Raw genomic sequence first — 24,110 nt, forward strand, 5'->3', positions numbered from 1 at the left:
AGAGCCTTCCTTCCGGCTTCAGCAAGGAGGGGGAGCCCCCGGGGAGGGTGGTAATGACAGCGAGAGAGACAACAGAGAGGCGGGATGCGGGGGGGCACTAAGCAAGACAGACTGACAGACCCGGGTGATGTTGGATCACTCATCAACCACTGAGATGGGGACCCCTCCCCCCGCCAGCTGCACTCCATGCTCCAGGCCACAGAGAGGCAGACACCCAGGTTTTTGGGCGGACATCCCCCACTGAGGACATTCTCCGAGGACCTGGGATGCCCGGGGAGAGGCAAAATGACTGCTGGGTGCCGTGGAACCCCGGGGACAGGCTGGACACAGGGCCACCTCCCTGCTTGAGCTGGAAAGAGCCAAGAACCCCCAGGGGATTTCAGAAGGTTAGCCCAGGAGCAGGGAGGCGAGGGTGGGACCCTCTGGGGACCGTCCCACCAGGAACGGGTTTCATGTGAGAACAGTGAAGTAAGGTGTACGATCTGATTCTGTCTTCACTTAACACTTGGATATTTTGTTCACCATGAACTCTGGGGCACCCATTCTGACTTTTCAAAATACTGCAGTAACTAGGGGACTTCCCTGGTGGGCCAGTGTTTAGGGTTCTGAGCTTCCAATGCTGGCCACAACTGCAGCTACTTAGCACAGCACAGCACAGTGTCCATCTTGGGGACTGAGTCCTGCCTCACTCTCCTCACCCTAATCCCTAATCCCTGCTCTGGGCCACTCCCTCCCCTACTTGCAGTGGGGCCCAGCAATCAGGCCACACGACACTTTCATTCTCTGCTCTGCTCCATGAGCTTTTATTCCTGGTGTAGCGTTTGGGACCGGATGTGGGGGAGAGGACTCAAATTCCCCGGTCCCAGGAGGGGTTGTGGTCAAGGCGGGGGTCTAGACTGCCCAGTGCACGCAGGGACCAGTGGGGCTGGTGGAGGCAGTGAGGGAAGTGTGGAAGGGGCCCAGGCTGGTCTCCAAGTGCGGAAGGTCAACGCATGAGTCCCGAAGCCCCCGTGAGAGGCCTGGGGGGCAGAGGGCAGTACTCTGCTCTCAGCGGCCCTGGGCCTGGAGCCTTTGCATCTGCAGAATCTGACTCAGAATTCGCTGCACGTCTTCATCCATCTGACCCTGAGGAGTGGGGAGGGTGGAAGCGGAGGGAGCCTGGGCACTCTCTCCCACCCCCCCACCCAGTTTCTTCATCCCCCTCCCTCCCTGCCCCTTGCTCCTCTTCCCTCCACCAGCCTCCCCTTGTACAGATAGGGAAACTAAGGCCCAGAGGGCAGCAGTGGTGCCCCCAAAGCCAGGGAGACTCACCTGAATGGCGTAGAGGAGGTGGCTCCTGTACAAGGCCACCACTGCACTGTGCTCCCTGGCAGCCTCCTGTGAGTGTAGGGGAGGGGAGCTCAGAGAAGCAGGACCCCCTCCAGGCTATGCCAAAAAGCCCCCTTTGCACCCTGAGTCCCTGTTTTGATGGCACGCAACAGCATGGAAGTGCTGCTTGCTAAAATACTGAACTATTTTCCTCCATGTGCACTGCCTGCCTGCCCGTCACCCTCCAGGGACCTTGTGCCCAACGGGCAGGCGAGGCTCACCTCTAGCTGCTCCCGCAGAGCCTTCACCTGGCCACGGAGGGCTTCCACCTCCAAGGAGTCTGGGGCCCCCGGCTGGTCCTTCAGTGCCTCCTTAAGACTGAAGACCTCCTTGGAGAGCTCCGTGATCTGGAGTGAGGGCGGGAGAGTCAGCTGGCACCTGAGCCTGGGGTGGGGACTTGGGGACCTCTCCTGGGCAGCAGGAAGAGCCTCGGACTTCACAGAAGCCTCCCTGCAGGCTTAGTCCAGCCCATTAGCTAAGAATGGTTTCCACATGTTAAATCGTCAGAAGGTGGTCTGCTGCTGCTGCTAAGTCCCTTCAGTCGTGTCCGACTCTGTGCGATCCCATAGACATCAGCCCACTAGACTCCCCTGCCCCTGAGATTCTCCAGGCAAGAACACTGGAGTGGGTTGCCATTTCCTTCTCCAATGCGTGAAAGTGAAAACTGCAAGTGAAGTCGCTCTCTTAGCGACTCCATGGACCACAGCCTACCAGGCTCCTCCATCCATGGGATTTTCCAGGCAAGAGTACTGGAGTGGGGTGCCATTGCCTTCTCCGAGAAGGTGGTCTAGAGGCTAAGAATCTGTGCTCCCAGTGCAGGGGGCCGGGGTTCCATCTCTGGTTGGGGAACTAGATCTGACATGCTGCGACATGCCACAACCGAAGCTGCACACTGCAAGATCAATGATCCCTGGTGACACACCTAAGACCAGGCACAGCCAAATAAATAAACGTGCTCAGTCGCTCAGTCATGTGACCCCATGGACTGTAGCCTAACAGGCTCTTCTGTCCATGGAATTCTCCAGGCAAGAAAACTGGAGTGGGTTGCCATTGCCTCCTCCAGATGATCTTCCTGACCCAGGGATCAAGCCCAGGTCTCCTACATTGTAGGCAGATTCTTTACTGTCTGAGCCACCAGGGAAGCCCAATAAATAAATATTTTAAAAAAATCATCAGGGCAGGGGGAGGAAATCAAAAGAAGAATGATATTTTCTGATACATGAAAATTATACCAAATTCACAACTCCATGGTCATATGTAAATTTTTATTTATATGTGCCCACACCCATTCGCTGTCAAGTCTACGGCCCTTCTTCAGTGGCAGAGCTGAGTATTGTGGCAAGGCCGGGCCAAAATCAGTGACCATCTGGCCCTCTGCAGAAAAAGTGTACAGATCTTGGGAGTCTCCAGAAGGTGAAAGTGGAGACAGACAGAACAAGGGGGACAAAAGCAGCCCATCCTGGTGGGGCTGGGTTACTTGGGCCAGGGTTTGGGTCTTTCTCTCCCCTTGCCTAGTGGGAGATCTTGGGAATATGACCTAACCACTCGAAATCTCAGTTTCCTCATCTGTAAGGTAAGGAGAACCATCGTTCTCAACTTTGTAGGTTGCTGTGACTCTGAACAGAGAATAATTTTAAGCTGTGATGGCAAACAGCAGGCACTCAATGCATGCTGGGCTTTGTTGTTATTTCCGTGGATCAGAGGTTCTCAATCAGGGATGATCCTATTTCCAGGGGATGCCAGGCGATATCTGGAGGCATCTGTTTGTCAGGACTGGGGGCTCTCCTTGTATCAGGTGGGCAGGGACCCGGGATGCTGCTCCATACCCTACAATGCCCAGAATGGTCCCCCACAGAGAATGACCTAGCCCCTGGGACTTCCTTGGTGGTCCAGCAGGTAAGTCTCCGAGTTCCCAATGCTGGGGGCCTGGTTTCGATCCCAGGTCAGGGAATTAGAGCCCACATTCTGCAACCAAATCCCACATGCAGTAATGAAAATCGAAGATCTTGTGTGCAGCAACTAAGACCTGGTGCAGCCAAATAAATATTTTTCAAAAAGAAGAATGGCCTATCCCTAAATGTCACTAGTGCTGAGAGGGAAGGACCCTGCTATAAATAAACCATAATCCTTATCACAACTTTATCTTCAGTTTACAAAGGTAGAAACTGGGGCTCAGAGAGGTCAAGTGACTTGCCCAGGGACACACAGCAAGTTGTAGCCGGGTGACTCTGTGTGCAAAAGCACCTGGGGGTCTCGTCCACTGTCTCAGAACGTGCTGTGTGACTCTGAGCCACTCAGTTCACCTCTGGGAGCCTGTTTGCTCATCTGGAAAATTCCCAAGACCCATTCAGCTGGGACATTCTTAGATTCCTTCCAATGTCTGTTGAGTGGGGGACCTCCCGGTGGAGCACAAGGAAAGGGAACCCACCTTCTTGTCCTTCTCCTTGGCCTTCTCCAGGGCCTCCTGGGCACGGCTCTGGGCCTGGCGTGCCCGCTCGGCCTCAGTTCGCAGCCCCCGCAGCTGCTGCTCAGCCGTGGCCAACTGGGCTTCAGCCGCATGTCGCTCACTCTTCATGAACAGTGCCTCCCGCTGCACCTGCAGCCCAAGCCCCCATGTGACTGTGAGGACATTTGGACCCCAAAGAAGCCTGGACCAAAATGATCCTACCCTTCCATTGCAATCTTGGGACATTCAAGGCCATTTGATGTCAAGGAATTTGGTTCAGGGGCCCTGGATTCCTGTAGGCACTAGAAACATTCTGACTCTGCCAAGCTGTGAGTCCTTAGACAAGTGACACGAGCTCTCTGTGCCTCAACCTGCTCATATATAAAAGGAGGATAATAAAAATCCCCATGTCACAGGGTGGTTGTGAGGATAAAACGAGCAAATACATGGAAGACACTTAGAACAGCGGGTGGTACAGAGTAAGTGTTGTGCTTGAGTTTGTGACGTTGTTGTCACTATTATTATTAAAATTATATAATGAATGTTATTGTTATTATTTTTATTACATCATAACTAACATTCTGTTCTCTGCCAGTGGGAAGGTGTGAAAGTGCGTAGATTTCTTACAAAAATGAAGGAAAAACAGAAGAATCTGGATGAAAAGTCAACAAATGTCCAAAAATTGTGACTGCATTTTTTACAAAAATATCAAGGTTGGAACAGTGTTAGATTTGCAAAAATTGAGCCTGGGTGGATCACTGGGCTTTATAGAAATAAAACTCCAGGAAAAATAGATAATAATTAGATGTTTCACTTAGTACAGACTGGCTACACATTAACAATTAAAAAACAAAACAGAAAAACTAAGTTCAAATCATTTTACCCCCAAAATAAGTAGTCAAGAGAGAAGGTAAAATCTGGAAAATAAGTATGAAGATGGGCATACTTAAAGTTGGATCATGAATTCTAAGAAATAGATCAAACTTTACTGGTTTAAAACAGCATGTACTTGGAAATTCCCTGGCAGTCCAGTGGTTAGGACTCTGTGCTTCCAAAGCAGGGGGCCTGGGTTTGAGCCCTCATTGGGGAACTAAGATCCCGGCAAGTGGCACAGCCAAAAAAAAAAAAAAAAAAGAGTATATTATTGGAAAAAAATAATCCTGGCTGCAATTATTTATCATTTGTACCATCACTGTCCTAAGTATTTTACAGAAATTAAACCATTTAATTTTCATGTGAGGACTAAGAATTCTCAGCAGCTCCATTACACAGATTGGAGAAGGCAATGGCAACCCACTCCAGTACTCTTGCCTTGAAAATCCCATGGACAGAGGAGCTTGGTGCAGGCTACTGTCCATGGGGTCGCAAAGAGTCGGGCACGACTGAGCGACTTCACTTCACTTCACTTACACAGATGAGTAAGCAGACATATGGAGAGAAAAATGCCTTCCTGATGACAATAAGTATGGCTTTTTATTCCCACATTTGTTTAAAAAAAAATTGCTGTTTTCTTTAATTTGGTTTGGTTTGCATCTGTGTATGTTTAAGGAAAGAGACGGAGTCAAAAGATACACCTTCAGGGCCCGAAAGATAGTCCCTTGGTTTGAAAGAAAATCAGCATAAAAATCTACTGGGTTCAAAATAATTGGATCAACACTCCTTATACAAAACATCCTCCTATTTGGGGGTTGAAGCATCAAAAATGATCTAAGATAAAATGACAATCTCAAAACAGCTGGCTAAACAAAACAAAACAGGGTCAGTTTGACCAACAGAGAAAATGAATACAGGAAAAAATATCAGAGTAAAAAGCCCAGTTCACTGCTTACCAAAAGATGGGTGAATATTAATTCCTACCTCACACCACACCCACAGTTAGAAACACAGTATAAACGTGGTTGGGAAATTAAAATAAAGAGATGCTGAAGAAGGCACATAAAAACATTTTCACTGGGACTTCCCTGGCAGTCTAGTGGTTTAAGAGTCCAAGCTTCCACACAGGGGGACCTGGGTTCAATCCCTGGCCAGAGAACCAAGATCCCACATGCCCCAGGGTGCAGAAAAACAAACAAATAAAACCCAAAACAAACAAAATGAAACTTCACCATAAACAACAAGGTCCTATCCTATAGCACAGGGAACTATATTCAATAGCCTGTGAGAAACCATAATGGAAAAGAATACGAAAAAGAATACACACACGCACAACTGAGCCACTTGGCTGCACAGCGGAAACCAACACAGCATTGTAAATCAAGGATACTTCAAAAGATGAATGTTTAAAAATATCTTCCCGATCTTGGGATATGCAGAGGTTTAACAAACAGATCTCAAAACCTGCTAACCATCGGAAAACAAATGGGGGGTCAAATAGACAAAATGTTTTAAAAACAGAAAACACCTGTTCAAACACCGGGGAGGTCAGAATGGCTGCAGGGTTAAAGGCCTACCAGCACGGTCAAGTTTCTGCTAGACTGAAACCAGTGGGGTCGAAACCTCGCCTGGCTGTGGGATCCAAACAGACCACCAAGCAGCTGCCCAGTGTGCCCAGTGGGGATTCCCCCACGCTCACCTGGAAGACCTCGGCGCTGGTCTTCTCGTGGCGTCGCCCCAGCTCCTCCAGCTGCCCTTGCAACAGGGCCACGTCGGCCTGCAGGGCGCCCACGATGCGCTCATGCTCCAGGCGGGCCATGCTGCCCACCCGCTCGCGCTCCAGCTCTGCGCGCAGCCGGGCGGCCTCCTTGCCGGTGGCCACCACCTCCTGCTCCAGGCAGGCCGCCCGGCCCCGCAGCTCCAGGGCCTCTTCCTGCAGCCGGTGGTGCTCGGAGGCCGGCACGGCCGACTGACGGAGCGCCTCGGAGGCCTCCCGCATCTCTGCCAGGCCCCGTCGGGCCTCCTCGCAGGCCGCGGACAGCTCCGCGGCCCGGGCCTCGGCCGCGTCCCTCGCCTGGCCCAGCTCAGCGGCCGCGGCCCGCTGCTGCTCCCCTGTGGCTGTGGCCGCGACCAGCTGCTCCCGCAGCGCCTCCAGCTCCCGGCTCAGCTCTAGCCGCGCCTCCTCCCGCCGGGCCAGCTCTGCTCGCAGGCCCCGGGCTTCCTCCTCGGCCAGCAGCCGGCCGGCCCGGGCCTCATGCAGCCGGGCCGAGGCCGCCTCCAGCTCCCGGAGACGGCAGTCCCGGTCCCGGAGGTCCTCGCGGGCTTGTTCCAGGGCGGCCCGCAGCTGGCCTGTGTCCCCATCTCTGACCCCGCTAGCCCGGCCGCCCTCAGCCTCCCGCACCCGCTCCCGCAGGCGGCCAGCCTCGGCCTCCGCGGCCTCGCACTTGCCATGGGCCGCCTCCAGCTCAGCCGCCGCCTCCCGCTCCCGCTGCCTGAGCGCCTCCTCCAAGCTGCGGATCCTGGTCTCTAGCTCTGTCTGCAGCTTTTCTGAGGCCTCCGCAGCACCCGGGTGCAAGATGGGGCCTGTGAGGGCCCTCGGAATCATGAGCTCCACTCCCATGGCTTCTGTGCCTGTGAGCTCTTCTTCCACTGCACTTACGCCATTGGGCTTCATCTCTGGCTCTTCTGTTTTCATACTGGTGGTCTCTGCTCTTGTGGCCTTTGGTTCTGGGTTTCCTCCTCTTTCTAGAGTTTTCATTTCTGTAACCTCAGCTCCCGTGGCCTTTGTTTCCAAGGGCTGGGCTCCCACGCCCTCTGTTTCTGAGGCCTCCGTGTCTGTGGGCTTTGTTACTGTGGCCTCGGCCATCGTGGACACCACTTCCAAGCTCTGTGACAAGGCTTCCGTGGTTTCTACTCCTGCAGCCTCCTCGTCTGTGGTCTCGACTCCATTCACTCTGGTTTCCGGAGCTGCAGTGCCGTTAAGCTCTATTTCCACTGGCCCATTTCTGGAGGTCTTGGTTCCCAGACCTTTGCCCTCCCTAGAGGCTGCCTCCTCTTCTGCGAGGGCCTCCCGGGCTTCCTGCTGCTCCAGCGCCTGCAGGGCTTTGGCGTGCTGCCTGCGGAGCTGGTCAAACTCAGCCTGGAGAGCGTCATAGAGCTCCAGAGGAATGACCTCGGCCGGACCGTCTGCCTCCATCTCGTCCTTCTCGAAGTGCTCCAGGATCTGGTGGGGACAGGGGAACCGAGCAAGAGTGGAAGTAGCCGTGGTGGGCGTGGGGGGGCACAGGGCAGCCACACCACTTTCCCTGTCCACAGACCTAGCCACGTGCCCACCCAAACCCCTGGGAAACAGCCCCTTGGCTCCTCAGACTTGCCCCCACCCTTCCCCCCCGGAAACCTCCATCAGCTCCTGGTTTCCCCACCTGGACTTTCTCCATCAGCTCCTGGTTCTGTCTGGTAAGCATGGCCACCTGCTCCTGCAGCGAAGCCAAGAGCTCCTGGGCCGACGGGCTTAGCTGCTTGGAGAGCAGCACCTCAGCCCCTGGCAGGGGACACAGATTCAGGCCCCAGAGTTCCAGCCACAAGGAATGGGAGTTGGGGGTCTGGAGCTGTGGGTCAGGGCCCCCAGGGCAGGCATGCTTCTAGGAATGGCATAAACTGTGAGTGTTGGCTAGGCTCCCTCCCAACTTCAACCTCTCTCCATGCCTGTGGGTTACAGCTGTGACTCCTGGGGCTCCAGACATGGTGGGGGGTGGGGGTGGGCAGGGGGAAGGCAGGTGGGGTCTCACCTGGGAATTCAGGTAGCTCACCCTCCTCATCCTGCAGGGTGGCCACATCATAGCTGGTGTTCTCCCGCTCGTTCTGGGGGGCGCAGGATTCAGCTTGAGGTCCTGCCCTCCCTCCAGCCCCCATGTCTCCCCTGTGAGTGTGTGATCATAACCCAATAGCGAGGGTTGTATATGCTGCCTGGTATGTGGGGCCAAGGGAGGGATGGCAGTGCATCCTTGAAAGGGTGTGTCTGGGATTCTGTGTGGGGCCACATGTGTCTGCCTGGGTGCAAGTCCCTGCAACAGTGGCTCAGGGTTTGTAGGTCTGCAGTGAGCATGCATGTGCACACGTGTGTGCCCCTGTGGGGCGTGCACAGCGGCCCCAGCCTCTTCTGTGTGAGTTCCTGTGAGTGTGTGTGATTTTGCACTTGTAGTCTGTGGTGTGTGTCTGTTTTGTATTTGTGTATATGTGTGTATGATTGTGTACCTGTATCTGTTTGCTTTATTTTGAGAAATACTTGTGTGAATACATGAATTTGTGAATGTGTTGCCTAGGTATGTGATTGAATGCGAAGTATCTGTTGTGTGTGCCCAAGTATTTGTTGTGTGGGTGAGATGACATATCCACAGATGTGTTTGTTGTGTGTTTGCCTGTTGCATGTGTAAGACCACATATACATAAATGTTGTTGTCCGTCTCTGCGTGTACATGAGTATGGGTGATTTGCAGGTTTCCGAAAGTGTTCATTATGTGTACGTGTGTTTGTTATCTATACGTGATTATGTTTGTACATTTGTCTGTTCTGTGTTTGTACGTGTGTGAGACTATCTGTATTAGTGTGGTTATCATGCAGCTGCAGCAGAAGAAATACCCCACCTCCTGGTGGCCCCACCCCTGCCTTCCTCCCCATTGGGCCCACCTCCAGAAGGGACAGCCTGCTCTGCAAACTCTCCACCTCCCGGCCCAAGCTCTCCTTCTCCTCCTGCTTCTCGGCCAGCAGCTGCTGTAGCTCTTGGACCTGCAGGGAGGGAGTGGTGCTCTCAGTGGCCCTCCAGGAGAAAACACCAGGCAGCTGGGGGTCCACTTCCTCCCACCTTCCACCCTACCTGTCTCTCCAGGCTGTGGAGGGAGCTGGCCTCTGCCTCTGGCAGCTGACAGAAGAAGTGGGGACTGGGCTTAGATCTGGGCTGGGGGGCCTCCCCAGCCCAACTCCTGCTCAGTGGCCGTCCATCCCCACCACAGATGGCCTATTTTGTGCCAGAACCCCTTTGGAGCCACTAACTCATTCATTCATGCATGCATTCATTTATTATCATTATTTTTGGTTGTGTAGTGTGGCATTTGGGATCTTAGTTCCCCAACCAGGGATCAAATCCATGCTCCCTGCAGTGGCACAGAGCCTTAACCACTGGACCACCTCGGAACTCCTGTCTCATTTATTTATTCATTCACTCACTCACTCAAATATTCATTCATCCAATAAATACTTATTAGGCAGTTATGGTGAGTGAGGCACCATCAACCAAGCCTGCCCTTGTGGGTTCACAGGCAAATGAGTGAATATGAATGAAATATATAGTATATCTAATAGCAGTGCTTTGAATAAAAACAAAGGGGACTGAAAAGTGAATGGGGATGTTACAATTTTAAATAAGTTGGGTAGGGGAGGTGCATTTGAGCAAAGACCTATAGGAGGGGCGAGAAGGAGTCATACGGACAGCTGGCAGAAGGTGTTCCCGGCAGAGGGCACAGTTTGTACAAAGGCCCTGGGGCAGGACCAGGCCTGGTGTGTTGGAGGAAGAGCCAGGAGGCCTGTGTGGCTGGAGCAGAGTGAGTGGGTGGGGAGAGAGGGAGGAGGGGGAAGGCAGGGAGGGGAGTATCCCCATAGAATGGCACCCACCCCAGGCTTAGCCCCAGCCCATGTCTCTGCTACCCCCCACCTCCTGCTTTCTTCGTTCCTGGTGCTGCTCTAGGCCCCGGATCTTCTGTAGCAGACGGCCCCTCTCCTGTCGCAGCCGCACGATCTCCTCGTAGGCATCTTGGTCATCCTGTGCCCCCCACCCCACCACCTTTACAGGAGGCCCAAGGACTGCGTCCTCCCATACCTGAGCCAGAACTTTCTCCCCGTGCTACCTAGAGGCAAGCCTCCCAACTCTTCCCCACGGCCAGGGCATCTCTCACCGGCATTGGGATATTGATGGGGGGTTGAGGTGCCTTCCGCTTCTTGGGGGCCCCTTGCTTGTCATGGCTGGACATGGAATTCTGGGGGTAGGGGTAGATGGGGGATATGGGCGACATGCCAGCCTCCCACCCAAATAAACCAACACAGCCCATTGTCTGTCACCAGCCCCAACTCTGCCCTCACTTCCTGGGTGATCTTGAGTGAATCCCTGCCTCTCTCTGGCCCTCACTTATCCCAGTATAAAAAGGGATAAGACTACGTCCCCTGAGAGTTCCAGATCTTATGCTTTACCCTCTGTCCCTTTTTGTGCCCTGGTACTTTCCCCAGTGAGACCCTACTGTTTACAATCCTTTCCCTGTGGAGCTGAAAACCTGTAGGATTGAGAAAGAGGCCAGACTTGCCTCCTTCCCTGACCACACCAGCCCTTATCAATCTCGTTCCCTCTACCATCCCACCCCAGCCCTATGATTTGGCCCCATGCCCCCAGTATTCTCAGAGTCCTGGTGCTTATGTTATGGATGTTGCTGCCACTTGGTGGCAGCGCACCCTAAAGGTGTGTTCTAAGTCACTTCAGTCGTGTCCGATTCTTTGCAACCCTATGGACTGCAGCCTGCCAGGCTCCTCTGTCCATGGGATTTCTCCAGGCAAGAATACTGGAGTGGGTTGCCAAGCCGTCCTCCAGGGGAATCTTCCCAACCCAGGGATTGAACCCACTCCTCTTACATCTCCTGCATTGGCAGACAGGTTCTTTACCACTAGCGCCACCCGGAAAGTCCACCCTAAAGGTAGCACTCTTCCAAAGAGGTCCTTCGAAGTATTAACCCCAAGTCAAGGGTCCATCTCTTCCTTCTCTTCTCAGGGAGCTTGGGTCAAGGGGAAAGGCAGTGTGTGCATGGGGGTGTGGGGGTGGGGGGTGGGACTCACTCACTGCTCAGGGATCCGTACCTGAGATGATGCCTCGCCCGAATCATCCTCTGCGAGAGCAGGGGAGAGAGGGAAGCAGGGTCAGGCACTGCGTTAGGGGCTCCCTTCCTAGCCCTAGGAAGGGTATTTGTTAGCCCAGGGAACTTGAGGGATCTCCCAGTCCCCCCCAGAATCAGGACTTTTAAGGTAGGAACTAACCATTTTGACAGAATGCTCATAGGAGGGGCCTTGCAACTCTCAAAAAGAGAGAACAGTAGCATCTCCAGAATAGGGCGACTGGGAGGGCCAATTCTTAGGGAAAGCAAAGCTCCAAGATGCCCCAGGAACACAGAGTTGACCCCTAGACTACTCTAAAAGCTCTGGGGCGCCTTGAAACTACCCCGAGCAGTGTGAGGGGTGCAACGAAACCTCCTATAATATGAACAGGGATACCTTGAAACTATCCACAGGAGGAAGGGAGAGAAAGGGGTGGCGAGAGACTACCTAGTGGAGGGAAGGGGGTGTTTGAAACTGTTACGAGGTGGGGTTTGCATACCGCTGGGTGGTGAGGGGCGCTGGGCTGCCTCCTGTAGGAGGTGCAAGATGAGCTTGTCCCCTGCCAGGGTGCCGTAGTGAGCAGCATCCTGGCCCAGCGCATCTGTGATGCCCGGCTGGGCCCCGCCCTGCAGCAGCACCTCCACTGTTTCGGGGCTGGCTCCCTCACAGGCCAGCATCAGGGCCGTCCTACCAGAAGAGGAGGCTGCTGAGGGGGCGAGGATACGTTCAAACCTCCACACCCTCCTCAACACCCAGGCTGGGTTGAGAGAGGAAGACACACTAGATCTCACACCCAGAGAGGTTAAGAGACTTGCCCAAGGTCACACAGCACACAGTGAACTGGCTGGGAGGGGAGAAGCTCACCTGCCTTGAAGGTCCTGGTCATTTGCAGCAGCCCCTTGCTGCAGGAGGAGGCGGCACAGATCCGTGTGACACATCTGAGCTGCGATGATGAGGGGTGTTGTACCCAGCTGAGGGAGGGGGTGGGGAGAGGATGAGACAAGGACAAGACATGAGAGACTGACTCTGGGAGGTTGGGAAGCCTGTGATGGGCCCCCTAAGTTCACTCCAAATCTTCACACTTTTCAAAGGGTGCCTGGGATGCCTCAAATGCACTTTCCCCAAAGATTCCAGTACTTTGGCCACCTGATGCGAAGAGCCGATTCATTGGAAAACACCCTGATGCTGGGAAAGATTGAGGGCAGGAGGAATAGGGGGTGGCAGAGGATGAGATGGTTGGATGGCATCACCCACTTAATGAACATGAGTTTGAGCAAGTTCCGGGAGATGGTGAAGGACAGGGAACCCTGGTGGGCTGCAGTCCACGGGGTTGCAAAGAGTCAGACACGACTGAGCAACTGAAGAAAAACAACAAAAGAATCCATGGACTCACCCGATCTCGGGGATTCAGATGGGCCTTGAAGGAGCAGAGCATTTCTGAGCAGGAGATGCAGCCGCCAGCGGCTGGAAAAAGAGAGAAGGGTGGGTAGGTAGGGCGAGGCTTTGATATTTTCTGGGGGCCTTCTGCTTGAGGGTGATTTTTTTTTTTTTGCTGTGCTGGGTCTTCATGGCTGAGCACAGGCAGCAGCTATGGTGCATGGACTTAGCTGCCACTCGGCATGTGGAATCTTTCTGGACCAGGGATTTAACCTGTGTCCCCTGCATTGGGAGGCAGATTCTTAACCACTGGACCACCAGGTATGTCCCTGGGTGTCATTCTTACCCTTTATTTCATAAGAAACTCTCACCTCCCCCAGAAGATCAGTAACAAAGATAAGACTTAAATTTAACAGATGAGGAAACTGAGCCCCAACCAGCTCCAGGGTCACTCAGGGGGTTAGAGACAGCCAGAATGACCTGGGTCTTCTAACTCCCAATCCAAAGCTCTTTCCTCATCTTTCCACTGTGGGTCTCTCTTGCATGCGTGCGTGCTCAGTTGCTTTAGTCGTATCCGACTCTTTGCAACCCTATGGACTGTACCCCACCAGGCTCCTCTGTCCATAAGGTTCTCCAGGCAAGAATACTGGAGTGGGTTGCCATGCCCTCCTCCAGGGGATCTTCCTGACCCAGGGACTGAACCTGTGCCTTTTCGGTCTCCTGCAGTGCAAGTGGATTCTTTACCGCTGAGCCACCAGGGAAGCCTGTGGCTTCCTCTTAGGGTGGAATTTTTCACTGATTTTCAAGTATTTATCCCTTTTTTGTCCAAGCAGCATTAACTGTATACTGACTATATACCAAACCATCATACAAAGAGTGTTAATTTTTTTTTTTTTTTTTTTGGCCACTCCACGTGGCATGTGGGACCTTAATTCCCTGACCAGGGATCAAACTCACAACCCCTGTAGTGGAAGCTTGGAACCCTAACCACTGGACTGCCAGGGAATTCCCCAAAGAGTGTTACTGTTTACTAGAGAGATCAGACCTCTGCTGAGGTTTAGCAGGCTTATTGGGGTTTGATCTGAGTTCTGATGGTGAAAGGGGAAGGGCAGAGGTCACTGCATGGATGCGGACCCTGAGGCAGGGAGGAGCTTGGGAGGACTTGGTCGTCAAAGAAGTAGGACAGGCTGTGTATGTCCAGAGCCCCAGAGAGGGAAGGGAAGGCTTTGTGCAAGGAAGTGCTGCTGGAAATCATCAAACTTTAGGACTTCCCTGGTGGTTCAGTGGTGAAAACCCCATGTTTGCACTGCAGGGTGCCCAAGTTCAATCCCTGGTCAGGGAACTAAGCTCCCATATGCCTCACCATGGCCATAAAGATAAAATAAGAAAAAAAAAAAAGCTACAAAAAAATATATAAACTTTAAGCCATGCCCGTGGGGCAACCCAAGATGGGCGGGTCATGGTGGAGACAGCTGACAGAATGTGGTCCACTGGAGAAGGGAATAGCAAACCACTTCAGTATTCTTGCCTTGAGAACCCCATGAACAGTATGAAAAGGCAAAATGATAGGATACTGAAAGAGGAACTCCCAGGTCGGTAGGTGCCCAATATGCTACTGGAGATCAGTAGAGAAATAACTCCAGAAAGAATGAAGGGATGGAGCCAACGCAAAAAGAATACCCAGCTGTGGATGTGACTGGAGATAGAAGCAAGGTCCAATGCTGTAAAGAGCAATATTGCATAGGAACCTGGAATGTCAGGTCCATGAATCAAGGCAAATTGGAAGTGGTCAAACAAGAGATGGCAAGAGTGAATGTCGACATTCTAGGAATCAGCGAGCTAAAATGGACTGGAATGGGTGAATTTAACTCAGATGACCATTATATCTACTACTGCGGGCAGGAATCCCTCAGAAGAAATGGAGTAGCCATCATGGTCAACAAAAGAGTCCGAAATGCAGTACTTGGATGCAATCTCAAAAACAACAGAATGATCTCTGTTCGTTTCTATTAGGTAGGTAGAATAAGGAAAAGGAGTCCAAAATGACGGTGGCTAAAAGACAAGGAAGGTCCGAGGACCAGAGTGAAGACTTAAGGCAGAACAAACAGAACAAACAGCACTCCTGGCTAAGCCCAATTTGCATAGGGCAGGCCCAGGTGGAGGAAAAAACATATAAAAGGAGGAGCCAAAGCGCTTTCTCTTGGACTCTCTCTCCCATGTACGTGCTCTCTCTCTCTCTCTCTCTCTCTCTTTCTCTCTCTCTCTTTCTCCCTCCCCACGCACTCCTCCACTTTCTTCTCTTCGAGTCTTGGATTCTCCTGCTATCTTATAAATAAAATGGAGCTGTAACACTGATTTGCCTAAGAGCTGTAACACGGTTTGTCCAAGACCTGAGAGCTGTGATGCGCCGAGGGCTTTAATGTCCGTTGCTCCAAATCTTTGTTGTGACGAGACAAAGAACCGAGGAACATACACTCGCGTGACAGTTTCCGAGGCAAACCATTCAATATCACAGTAATCCAAGTCTATGCCCCAACCAGTAACGCTGAAGAACCTGAATTTGAACAGTTCTATGAAGACCTACAAGACCTTTTAGAACTAACACCCAAAAAAGATGTCCTTTTCATTATAGGGGACTGGAATGCAAAAGTAGGAAGTCAAGAAACACCTGGAGTTAACAGGCAAATTTGGCCTCGGAATACGGAATGAAGCAGGGCAAAGACTAATAGAGTTTTGCCAAGAAAATGCACTGGTCATAACAAACACCCTCTTCCAACAACACAAGAGAAGACTCTACACATGGACATGACCAGATGGTCAACATCGAAATCAGATTGATTATATTCTTTGCAGCCAAAGATGGAGAAGCTCTATACAGTCAGCAAAAACAAGACCAGGAGCTGACTGTGGCCCAGATCATGAACTCCTTATTGCCAAATTCAGACTTAAATTGAAGAAAGTAGGGAAAACCACTAGACCATTCAGGTATGACCTAAATCAAATCCCTTATGATTATATAGTGGAAGTGAGAAATAGATTTAAGGGACTAGATTTGATAGATAGAGTGCCTGATGAACTATGGAATGAGGTTTGTGACACTGTACAGGAGACAGGGATCAAGACCATCCCCACGGAAAAGAAATGCAAAAAAGCAAAATGGCTGCCTGGGGAGGCCTTACAAATAGCTATGAAAAGAAGAGAAGCGAAAAGCAAAGGAGAAAAGGAAAGATATAAGCATCTGAATGCAGAATTCCAAAGAATAGCAAGAAGAGATAAGAAAGCCTTCAGCAATCAATGCAAAGAAGTAGAGGAAAACAACAGAATGGGAAAGACTAGAGATCTCTTCAAGAAAATTAGAGATACCAAAGGAACATTTCATGCAAAGATGGGCTCGATAAAGGACAGAAATGGTATGGATCTAACAGAAGCAGAAGATATTAAGAAGAGATGGCAAGAATACACAGAAGAACTGTACAAAAAAGATCTTCACAACCCAGATAATCACGATGGTGTGATCACTGACCTAGAGCTAGACATCCTGGAATGTGAAGTCAAGTGGGCCTTAGAAAGCATCACTACGAACAAAGCTAGTGGAGGTGATGGAATTCCAGTTGAGCTCTTTCAAATCCTGAAAGATGATGCTGTGAAAGTGCTGCACTCAATATGCCAGCAAATTTGGAAAACTCAGCAGTGGCCACAGGACTGGAAAAGGTCCGTTTTCATTCCAATCCCAAAGAAAGGCAATGCCAAAGAATGCTCAAACTACAATTGCACTCATCTCACACGCTGGTAAAGTAATGCTCAAAATTCTCCAAGCCAGGCTTCAGCAATATGTGAACTGTGAACTTCCTGATGTTCAAGCTGGTTTTAGAAAAGGCAGAGGAACCAGAGATTAAATTGCGAACATCCACTGGATCATGGAAAAAGCAAAAGAGTTCCAGAAAAACATCTATTTCTGCTTTATTGACTATGCCAAAGCCTTTGACTGTGTGGATCACAATCAACTGTGGAAAATTCTGAAAGAGATGGGAATACCAGAACACCTGATCTGCCTCTTGAGAAATTTGTATGCAGGTCAGGAAGCAACAGTTAGAACTGGACATGGAACAACAGACTGGTTCCAAATAGAAAAGCAGTGTGTCAAGGCTGTATATTGTCACCCTGCTTATTTAACTTCTATGCAGAGTACATCATGAGAAACGCTGGACTGGAAGAAACACAAGCTGGAATCAAGATTGCCAGGAGAAATAACAATAACCTCAGATATGCAGATGACACCACCCTTATGGCAGAAAGTGAAGAGGAACTAAAAAGCCTCTTGATGAAAGTGAAAGTGGAGAGTGAAAAAGCTGACTTAAAGCTCAACATTCAGAAAATGAAGATCATGGCATCCGGTCCCATCACTTCATGGGAAATAGATGGAGAAACAGTGTAAGACTTTATTTTTGGGGGCTCCAAAATCACTGCGGATAGTGACTGCAGCCATGAGATTAAAAGATGCTTACTCTTCGGAAGGAAAGTTATGACCAACCTAGATAGCATATTCAAAAGCAGAGACATTACTTTGCCAACAAAGGTCCATCTAGTCAAGGCTATGGTTTTTCCAGTGGTCATGTATGGATGTGAGAGTTGGACTGTGAAGAAGGCTGAGCGCTGAAGAATTGATGCTTTTGAACTGTGGTGTTGGAGAAGACTCTTGAGAGTCCCTTGGACTGCAAGGAGATCCAACCAGTCCATTCTGAAGGAGATCAGCCCTGGGATTTCTTTGGAAGGACTGATGCTAAAGCTGAAACTCCAGTACTTTGGCCACCTCATGCGAAGAGTTGACTCATTGGAAAAGACTCTGATGCTGGGAAGGATTGGGGGCAGGAAGAGAAGGGGACGACAGAGGATGAGATGGCTGGATGGCATCATCGACTCGATGGACATGGGTCTGGGTGAACTCCGGGAGTTGGTGATGGACAGGGAGGCCTGGCGTGCTGCGATTCATGGGGTCACAAAGAGTCGGACACGACTGAGCGACTGAACTGAACTGACGTTATTATCTGCTGTGTGCCCAAGGGCTTATGGGATTTTGTTTTGCTGCCGTAATCATTGTTTAGAACAGAACCTGGCACACAGCAGACACTTGACAAATATTTATTGAATGAAAAAAACCAAGAAGCTTCCATAAAGTAAGCAAAGGCTTTGCTACCACTAGGTGGCAGCGTACTTTAACTGCAGGGAATGTTTCAACTAAATAAAACTCCAAAGCAAATGTATATCATGTTTTCACTTGAGAGTCATCAAGTGAAAGACATTTCCAAATGTCATGGGCCTGGTGTTTAGACACTGGGCTGGGCTCTGGCTCAAGGGGTTTGGGTCTCTTCCCCTCCCTTGGAAAACTTTGGAGTTGATGATTATGAAGACCTTCAGCCTTCCTGAGGTTCCCTAGGAGTTCCTTGAAGCAATAACCCTCCAATCGTCCTCACCCAGGCCGGGCATACAGTAGGCTGTGCTTTGGGGTCAGGCGACCTGGATCCTCCCCACTTCCTTGTTTACAGGACTCAATTCCTTTGTCCGTCCAATGGTGCTCCAGTGGCTAAGAATTTGCCTTCCAATGCAAGCAGCTTGTGTTCGATCCCTGGTAGGGGAACTAAGACCCTACATGCTGTGGAGCAACGAAGCCTGAGCACTGCAACTACTGAGCCTGTGAACCACAACTAGAGAAGCCTGTGCGCCACAATGAAGAATGATGCAATGAAGATACAGTACAGCCAAAAAAAAAAAGAAATGATAATGCAGAGCAAGGGGCTCTGTGAGGAAGAAGGTGGAATATGTCCCAGGCACATCCCCAGAACCCCAGGTAGAATAATCCCCAAGCTCAGCCTCTGGGGGCCATGGTGGCCAGGGTGAGGCTGGGCTGTACCCACCTGCATGATGCAGGGCGGTCCACCCGCTGCTGTCCACTGTATCCACTGCGCAGGATGCCTGGGGGGAGGGATGGGTCATTGGAGTTGGAGCCATCCTTGTTTGTTGTCTAATTTCTCTAGGAACTGCTCTTCCTTGGGCTTTGCTGTATTTCAGGCTCCTTGGCCCTTCCCCCCTCCCACCCACCCCCGTGCTCTGTGGAACCCACTCCTCATGGGCCCCCATCTTGACTCTTAATGAAAATTGGTGAGAAAGAGGGATTAGCTGGGAGCCCAAGGGCGGCTGGGGGTTTGGGGAGTAGGTGGGAGCCCTGAAAGTGGCTATGGCTAAGAGAGTATCCAGAGTTTAGGGAGAAGGTGGGGCTCGGGAGTCATCTGATATTCAGAGTATTTCTTGGATGTGGGACATAGCTGGACACTTGGAGAGTCTCATTGTCCAGGGAGTAGCTAGGACTCAGGAATAAAAGGGGCCAAGGAATACCTAGGATTCGGGGTGTATCTGGGGCTTCTGTGAATTGCTGGAACTCATCAGGAATAGTCAGGGCAGGGGAATATCGGGGAGTTGGGAAGTGTTGGAGACAGGAAAGGAAATGACCTGCAGTAGTTGCTTCAAGCACTGTGGGTGCCCGTACTTAGCGGCCAGGTGGAGGGCGTTGTAACCTAAAAGGGAAAATGAATATTCTAGAATGTACTAGAGCTTCAGATACTCAGGGAGCTTCTGCTGCCCCCCAAACCTGTGTCAATAATTGTGATGACTCTGTCTAGCTAGTCTCCAAACCCAGGTATTCTCAAAACCCTGCTACTCCCGGGGGCAGAGACTCTCCAAGCCCCAGCTGGTCTGAGTCTCAGACAATCTCATCCTAGCTACACTTCACATCTTTCCATTCCTCAAGCACTACGGTCCTCAGCTACTCTCCATGTCCTCAGCTGCTCCCTCTGTTCCCAGCTACTCCTCAGGTCCCCAGCTACTCCCCAATGTCTCCATCTACTCCTCGGGTCTCCAGCTGCTCCCCAGGTCCCCAGCTACTTTACGTGCTGTGCTTAGTTGCTCAGTCGGGCCCAACTCTTTTTGACCCCAGGGACTGTAGCCCGCCAGGCTCCTCTGTCCATGGGGATTCTCTAGGCAAGAATACTGGAATGAGTTGCCATGCCCTCCTCCAGGAGATCTTCCCAACCCAGGGATCAAACCTGGGTCTCCCACATTGCAGGCAGATTATTCACCGTCTGAGCCACCAGGAAAACCCAAGAATACTGGAGTGGGTAGCCTATCCCTTCTCCAGGGGATCTTCCTGACCCAGGAATTGACCTGGGTCTTTTGCATTGCAGGTGGATTCATTACCAGCTGAGCCACCAGGGAAGCCCTAACTATTCTATAAGCTCAACTATATCAAAGTGCCAGCTATGCCCCTATGTTTGATACTCTGTAAATCCCCAGTACTCCATACATTCTGGCTCCTGCACCTGGCTATGCCCCATGCCTCATTACTGCCCGAGCTCCTGCTACCTCTAAACCCCAGCTACTCCATGAACCTCAGATACTCCCCCCAAAAAACTATACTAGTTATTCTCATGCCCTCAGACGCTCCTCAAGCTCAGACACTCCTCTGTTTCTGCTGCTTCCTCTGACTCAGCCACTACCTGAGTCCCAGCTCCCCCGATCCACAAGTTGCCTCAGTCGGTCTATTGCCAACCAGTCTCCATCCTTGGGTACTGCAGCCTAACATGCTCCTGTCCCCAGGGGCACTGAAGGGAACCTCCCTTTTCAGCAGGACACTGAGGCCATGAAGCAGGGTGTGACTGGACCCTCAAGCTGGGCACCTGGTCAGAGTTCCTCCTCCCTCCCCCAGGGCCGGCGGGTAGTACCTGCCCCATCCGTGCTCATGGCGTTGGCGCCGTGTGCCAGCATCACCTCAAGACAGCTGGCTGCACCCCTCATGGCTGCCAGGTGGAATCTGGAGGCCAGAGGTCAGGGGTCAACTGCAGGGTGGCCACCCCTCAGCCCTCACACCCCCAGGACATGGAGACTCACGCGGACTTGCCCTCGGGGTCCAGCTTGGTGGGCACCAGCCCCTTGCGGGCGATGAGGGAGGCCACCCGCGTGGGATCGTTGTTCTCCACCGCCTGCAGCAGCCGCTCATCACTTTTGCCCCAGTCCTGGCTCTGTGGGGCACACCCAGAGGAACGTGGGACTGGTGGCCACTGTCCCTCCCCGCTCCCCTGGCAGGGGCTCTGGGCTCTCGCTGCTGGTCCTGGGCACTTGCCTGGCGCCTGCCTCTGGCTGCCGCCGGCTTCGGGATGGGGCAGGGGCCGCAGGGCGGGCAGGAGCCGAGGTCAGTGGGGCTGAGCCGCAGCTGCCGGGGGAAGTGGTCCTGGGTGGGGGCCTGAGACAGCATACCTCCAGCCTGGGTCCTCAGCACCTTCCCCCCCAGCTGTCCTCCACCACTGCCAGCAACCGTACCATAAACCACCCCCAGCTCAGCTCCCAGCATCTTTCCAAGAAGCTGTCCCCCAAACCTAGGTCCCTAGCCATCTCTTAGTGAAACCCGCCTTTCTAATATTACCTCACCACGTCTTCCTGAACTGCCCTCCAAAGTATTCCCAAAGGAACCACTAAAGGTCCCTTAAATGTCCCTCACACTGTCCTCTGCCAGCTACCCTTCTTCTGCCCCTGAGATGCCAAGATTGTCCCGCAAATGTCCTAAATGCATCTATAAATATCTTCCCCAAATTCATCCCTCCAATGACCCCGTCAAATGTCCCCAAAATGTCCTCCCCGCAAAATCTTTCAGACGTCCTCCAAAATTGTTCTCCAAATGTCAGTATCTTTTCCCCAAAAAAAGGTCAAAGTATCACCCAAATTGTCCCCCTGGATGATCCCATCCAAAACTGTCCACCTAGATCAGATCAGATCAGATCAGTCGCTCAGTCGTGTTCGACTCTTTGCGACCCCATGAATCGCAGCACGCCAGGCCTCCCTGTCCATCACCAACTCCCGGAGTTCACTCAGACTCACGTCCATCGAGTCAGTGATGCCATCCAGCCATCTCATCCTCTGTCGTCCCCTTCTTCTTTTGCCCCCAATCCCTCCCAGCATCAGAGTCTTTTCCAATGAGTCAGTGCCCTCTAAATTCCTCTAAGTGTCCCCATCTGCCCTCAAAATTGTCTCCCCATATGTGCCATCCATCCTCCCATCTCTGTTTCCCCCCCTCCCGCTGCCCTCCCTGCTTCGCTCTCTCGGGTCTGCGGGTGGAGGGTCTAGGCTCTGCGCGGTCAGGGGCCGGGGCGGGGCGGGGCGGGGAGGGGAGGAAGGGCCCGCGCCAGCCCCCTCCCGCGCCCCCTCCCCCGGCCCTACCGCGAAGGAGGCGGCGGCGCATAGACACAGCTGCTTCATGGCGTCCAGGGCGCCGGGCGGCCGGGCGGCCGGGCTCCGGGAGGTGACCCGGTCGGAGGGGCCAGAAGGGCCGGAGATAAGGGCCCGCGAAGCCGGAGCTCGGCCGCCCGGCCCGCGCGGTCCAGCCAAACCAGACACCGCCCCTCCCCCGCGCCCCGCCTGCCGCCCCCCTCCCGGCCCCTCCCCTACGGGTGGGGGGGAGCGCCAGGGAGCGGGGATGGGCTCTGGGGGAGGGGGACCGCCGAGGCCAGACCTGACCTTCTCGCCACCGGGAGGCTGAGGCAAAGGGGGCCAGTGTCCCAGCATCTCCAGGGACCCGACTGCATCCGTCTCCGCCTCCTTTGAGCTGGCCGGGGAATGGGGGATGCGGGGGTCTCAGGTGACTCTCGGCCTGGTCTCACTGCTGCTGGGCCATCCGGGCTGTCACTCATTCACTCACTCATTCATTCATTCATCCGCCAGTGGGGCTGTTCTGCAGTCTTGACAAACCTGAATTTGAATCCAGGACACCATCCCCCCACACCCCAGCGCCACCCTCCACACACTCGCATTTACCATCTACAAGATGGGCCAAGATACTTACCTGCTTTGGACTTCATTTTCCTCATCCAGGAAATGGGTTTCCTATTAAACAGTACCTACTGCCGAGGGTTACTGGGAGGACTAAATGAGATGCTATATAGCAGGGGTCCCCAGCCCCCCAGCCATGGACCAGTATCCGTTGGTGGCCTGTTAGGAACTAGGCCGCATAGCAGGAGGTGCGCAGTGGCCAAACAAGAGACGCTTCACTGATGTTTACTGCCCGAACCCCGCCTCTTGTCAGATCTGCAGGGGCATCAGATTCTGAGGAACTTGAACCCTAACCCTAAAAGTTAAGGTGGAATATCCTGAGATTGCCACAAAATAGAAATAAACCGCAAAATAAATGTAATGCACTTAAATCATCCTGAGACTATCCCCACCCCCATACCCTGGGCTCATGGAAATACTGTCTTCCCCAGAACTGGCTCCTGGTGCCAAAAAGGTTGGGGACCTCTGCAACACATAATGCCTGGCACAAAGCAAGTGTGCTACAAACACAGATTCATTCATCGCAGAGAGATGTGGTTGGACTGTCTGCATATCTAACCCTGCATCCTGGGACTCAGGACATAGTAGGTGCTCAGTTAAACCACTGAAAGACAGCGAGGACACCTGCTTTAGCTCTAACTCCAAGGAGATGGGAAGGTCTGTGTTCCCCTCATTCTGTTCTCATATTGGGAGCCCCTTGAAAGCAGAGTCCCACTGAGGCCTCCCTGGCAAAGGGCCTTGGATCCCAGGGTGGAGTGAGGCAGTTGGTGAATGTTTGCTCAGTGAGGGCATGACTCATAGGCCGATTGCATTCATTCAGTCCGGGCGTCCTAGAGGGTGCCTGGCACAACCCTGCACGTTGGGACTCGGTGGCAAAGACAGTTGTCCTTGCTGTCACTGAGGTCCCTGGGGAGACAGACACACCCACGGATTTATGAACCAAAGTGATCAGGGCTGTTAAAGGGGAAGCTCAGATGAGCTGGAAGCTCAGAGAGGACTCTTGAAACTATCTGGGAAGTCAGGGAAATCCTGCAAGAGAGGACATCTGAGTTGAAACTTGAAGAATGGACAGCATTGGAGAACAGCAGGAACAAGATCATGTTAGGGAGAAATCATGAAATAAATTGCACTCCTGGACCAGTGTGGTAACTCTGCCCTGGTCCAGGACCTGGAGCGTTGGTGGGGGGCATACTGAAGGGTGGGGCAGAGGGGGATAGATGTTGTATAGGAGCTGGGCTTAGGGGGAAACAAGGCGTGTGGGATGTAA

The 24,110-nt window shown here is 52.4% G+C and overlaps 1 protein-coding gene across 3 annotated transcripts; it reads right to left on the bottom strand.

Moving 5' to 3' along the window:
- Positions 1 to 3: 3 nt before the first annotated feature.
- ANKRD24 (ankyrin repeat domain 24) lies at positions 4 to 22,368 on the bottom strand. 3 transcript variants are annotated; one of them, XM_070373908.1, is made up of 20 exons: positions 22,235 to 22,362; positions 20,912 to 21,042; positions 20,746 to 20,834; positions 19,478 to 19,542; positions 18,886 to 18,943; positions 12,990 to 13,060; positions 12,461 to 12,567; positions 12,096 to 12,283; positions 11,582 to 11,610; positions 10,636 to 10,716; positions 10,395 to 10,502; positions 9,561 to 9,605; positions 9,374 to 9,472; positions 8,476 to 8,548; positions 8,110 to 8,228; positions 6,387 to 7,910; positions 3,797 to 3,964; positions 1,590 to 1,715; positions 1,312 to 1,377; positions 4 to 1,125 (listed from the first exon to the last, which is right to left on the bottom strand). In XM_070373908.1, the coding sequence occupies exons 1-20, from the start codon at positions 22,271 to 22,273 to the stop codon at positions 1,048 to 1,050; spliced, it is 3,264 nt and encodes a 1,087-aa protein (XP_070230009.1). In that variant the 5' UTR covers positions 22,274 to 22,362; the 3' UTR covers positions 4 to 1,047. The 3 variants fall into 3 exon arrangements, with proteins under 3 accessions (XP_070230009.1, XP_070230010.1, XP_070230011.1); XM_070373909.1 differs by lacking the exon at positions 20,746 to 20,834 and having other exon boundaries at positions 6 to 1,125; positions 22,235 to 22,368; XM_070373910.1 differs by lacking the exons at positions 10,395 to 10,502; positions 10,636 to 10,716; positions 11,582 to 11,610; positions 12,096 to 12,283 and having other exon boundaries at positions 10 to 1,125; positions 8,110 to 8,163.
- Positions 22,369 to 24,110: the final 1,742 nt, after the last annotated feature.

The sequence above is a fragment of the Bos mutus genome, chromosome 7 (assembly GCF_027580195.1).
Source record: "Bos mutus isolate GX-2022 chromosome 7, NWIPB_WYAK_1.1, whole genome shotgun sequence".
NCBI classification, from domain to species: Eukaryota; Metazoa; Chordata; class Mammalia; order Artiodactyla; family Bovidae; genus Bos; species Bos mutus.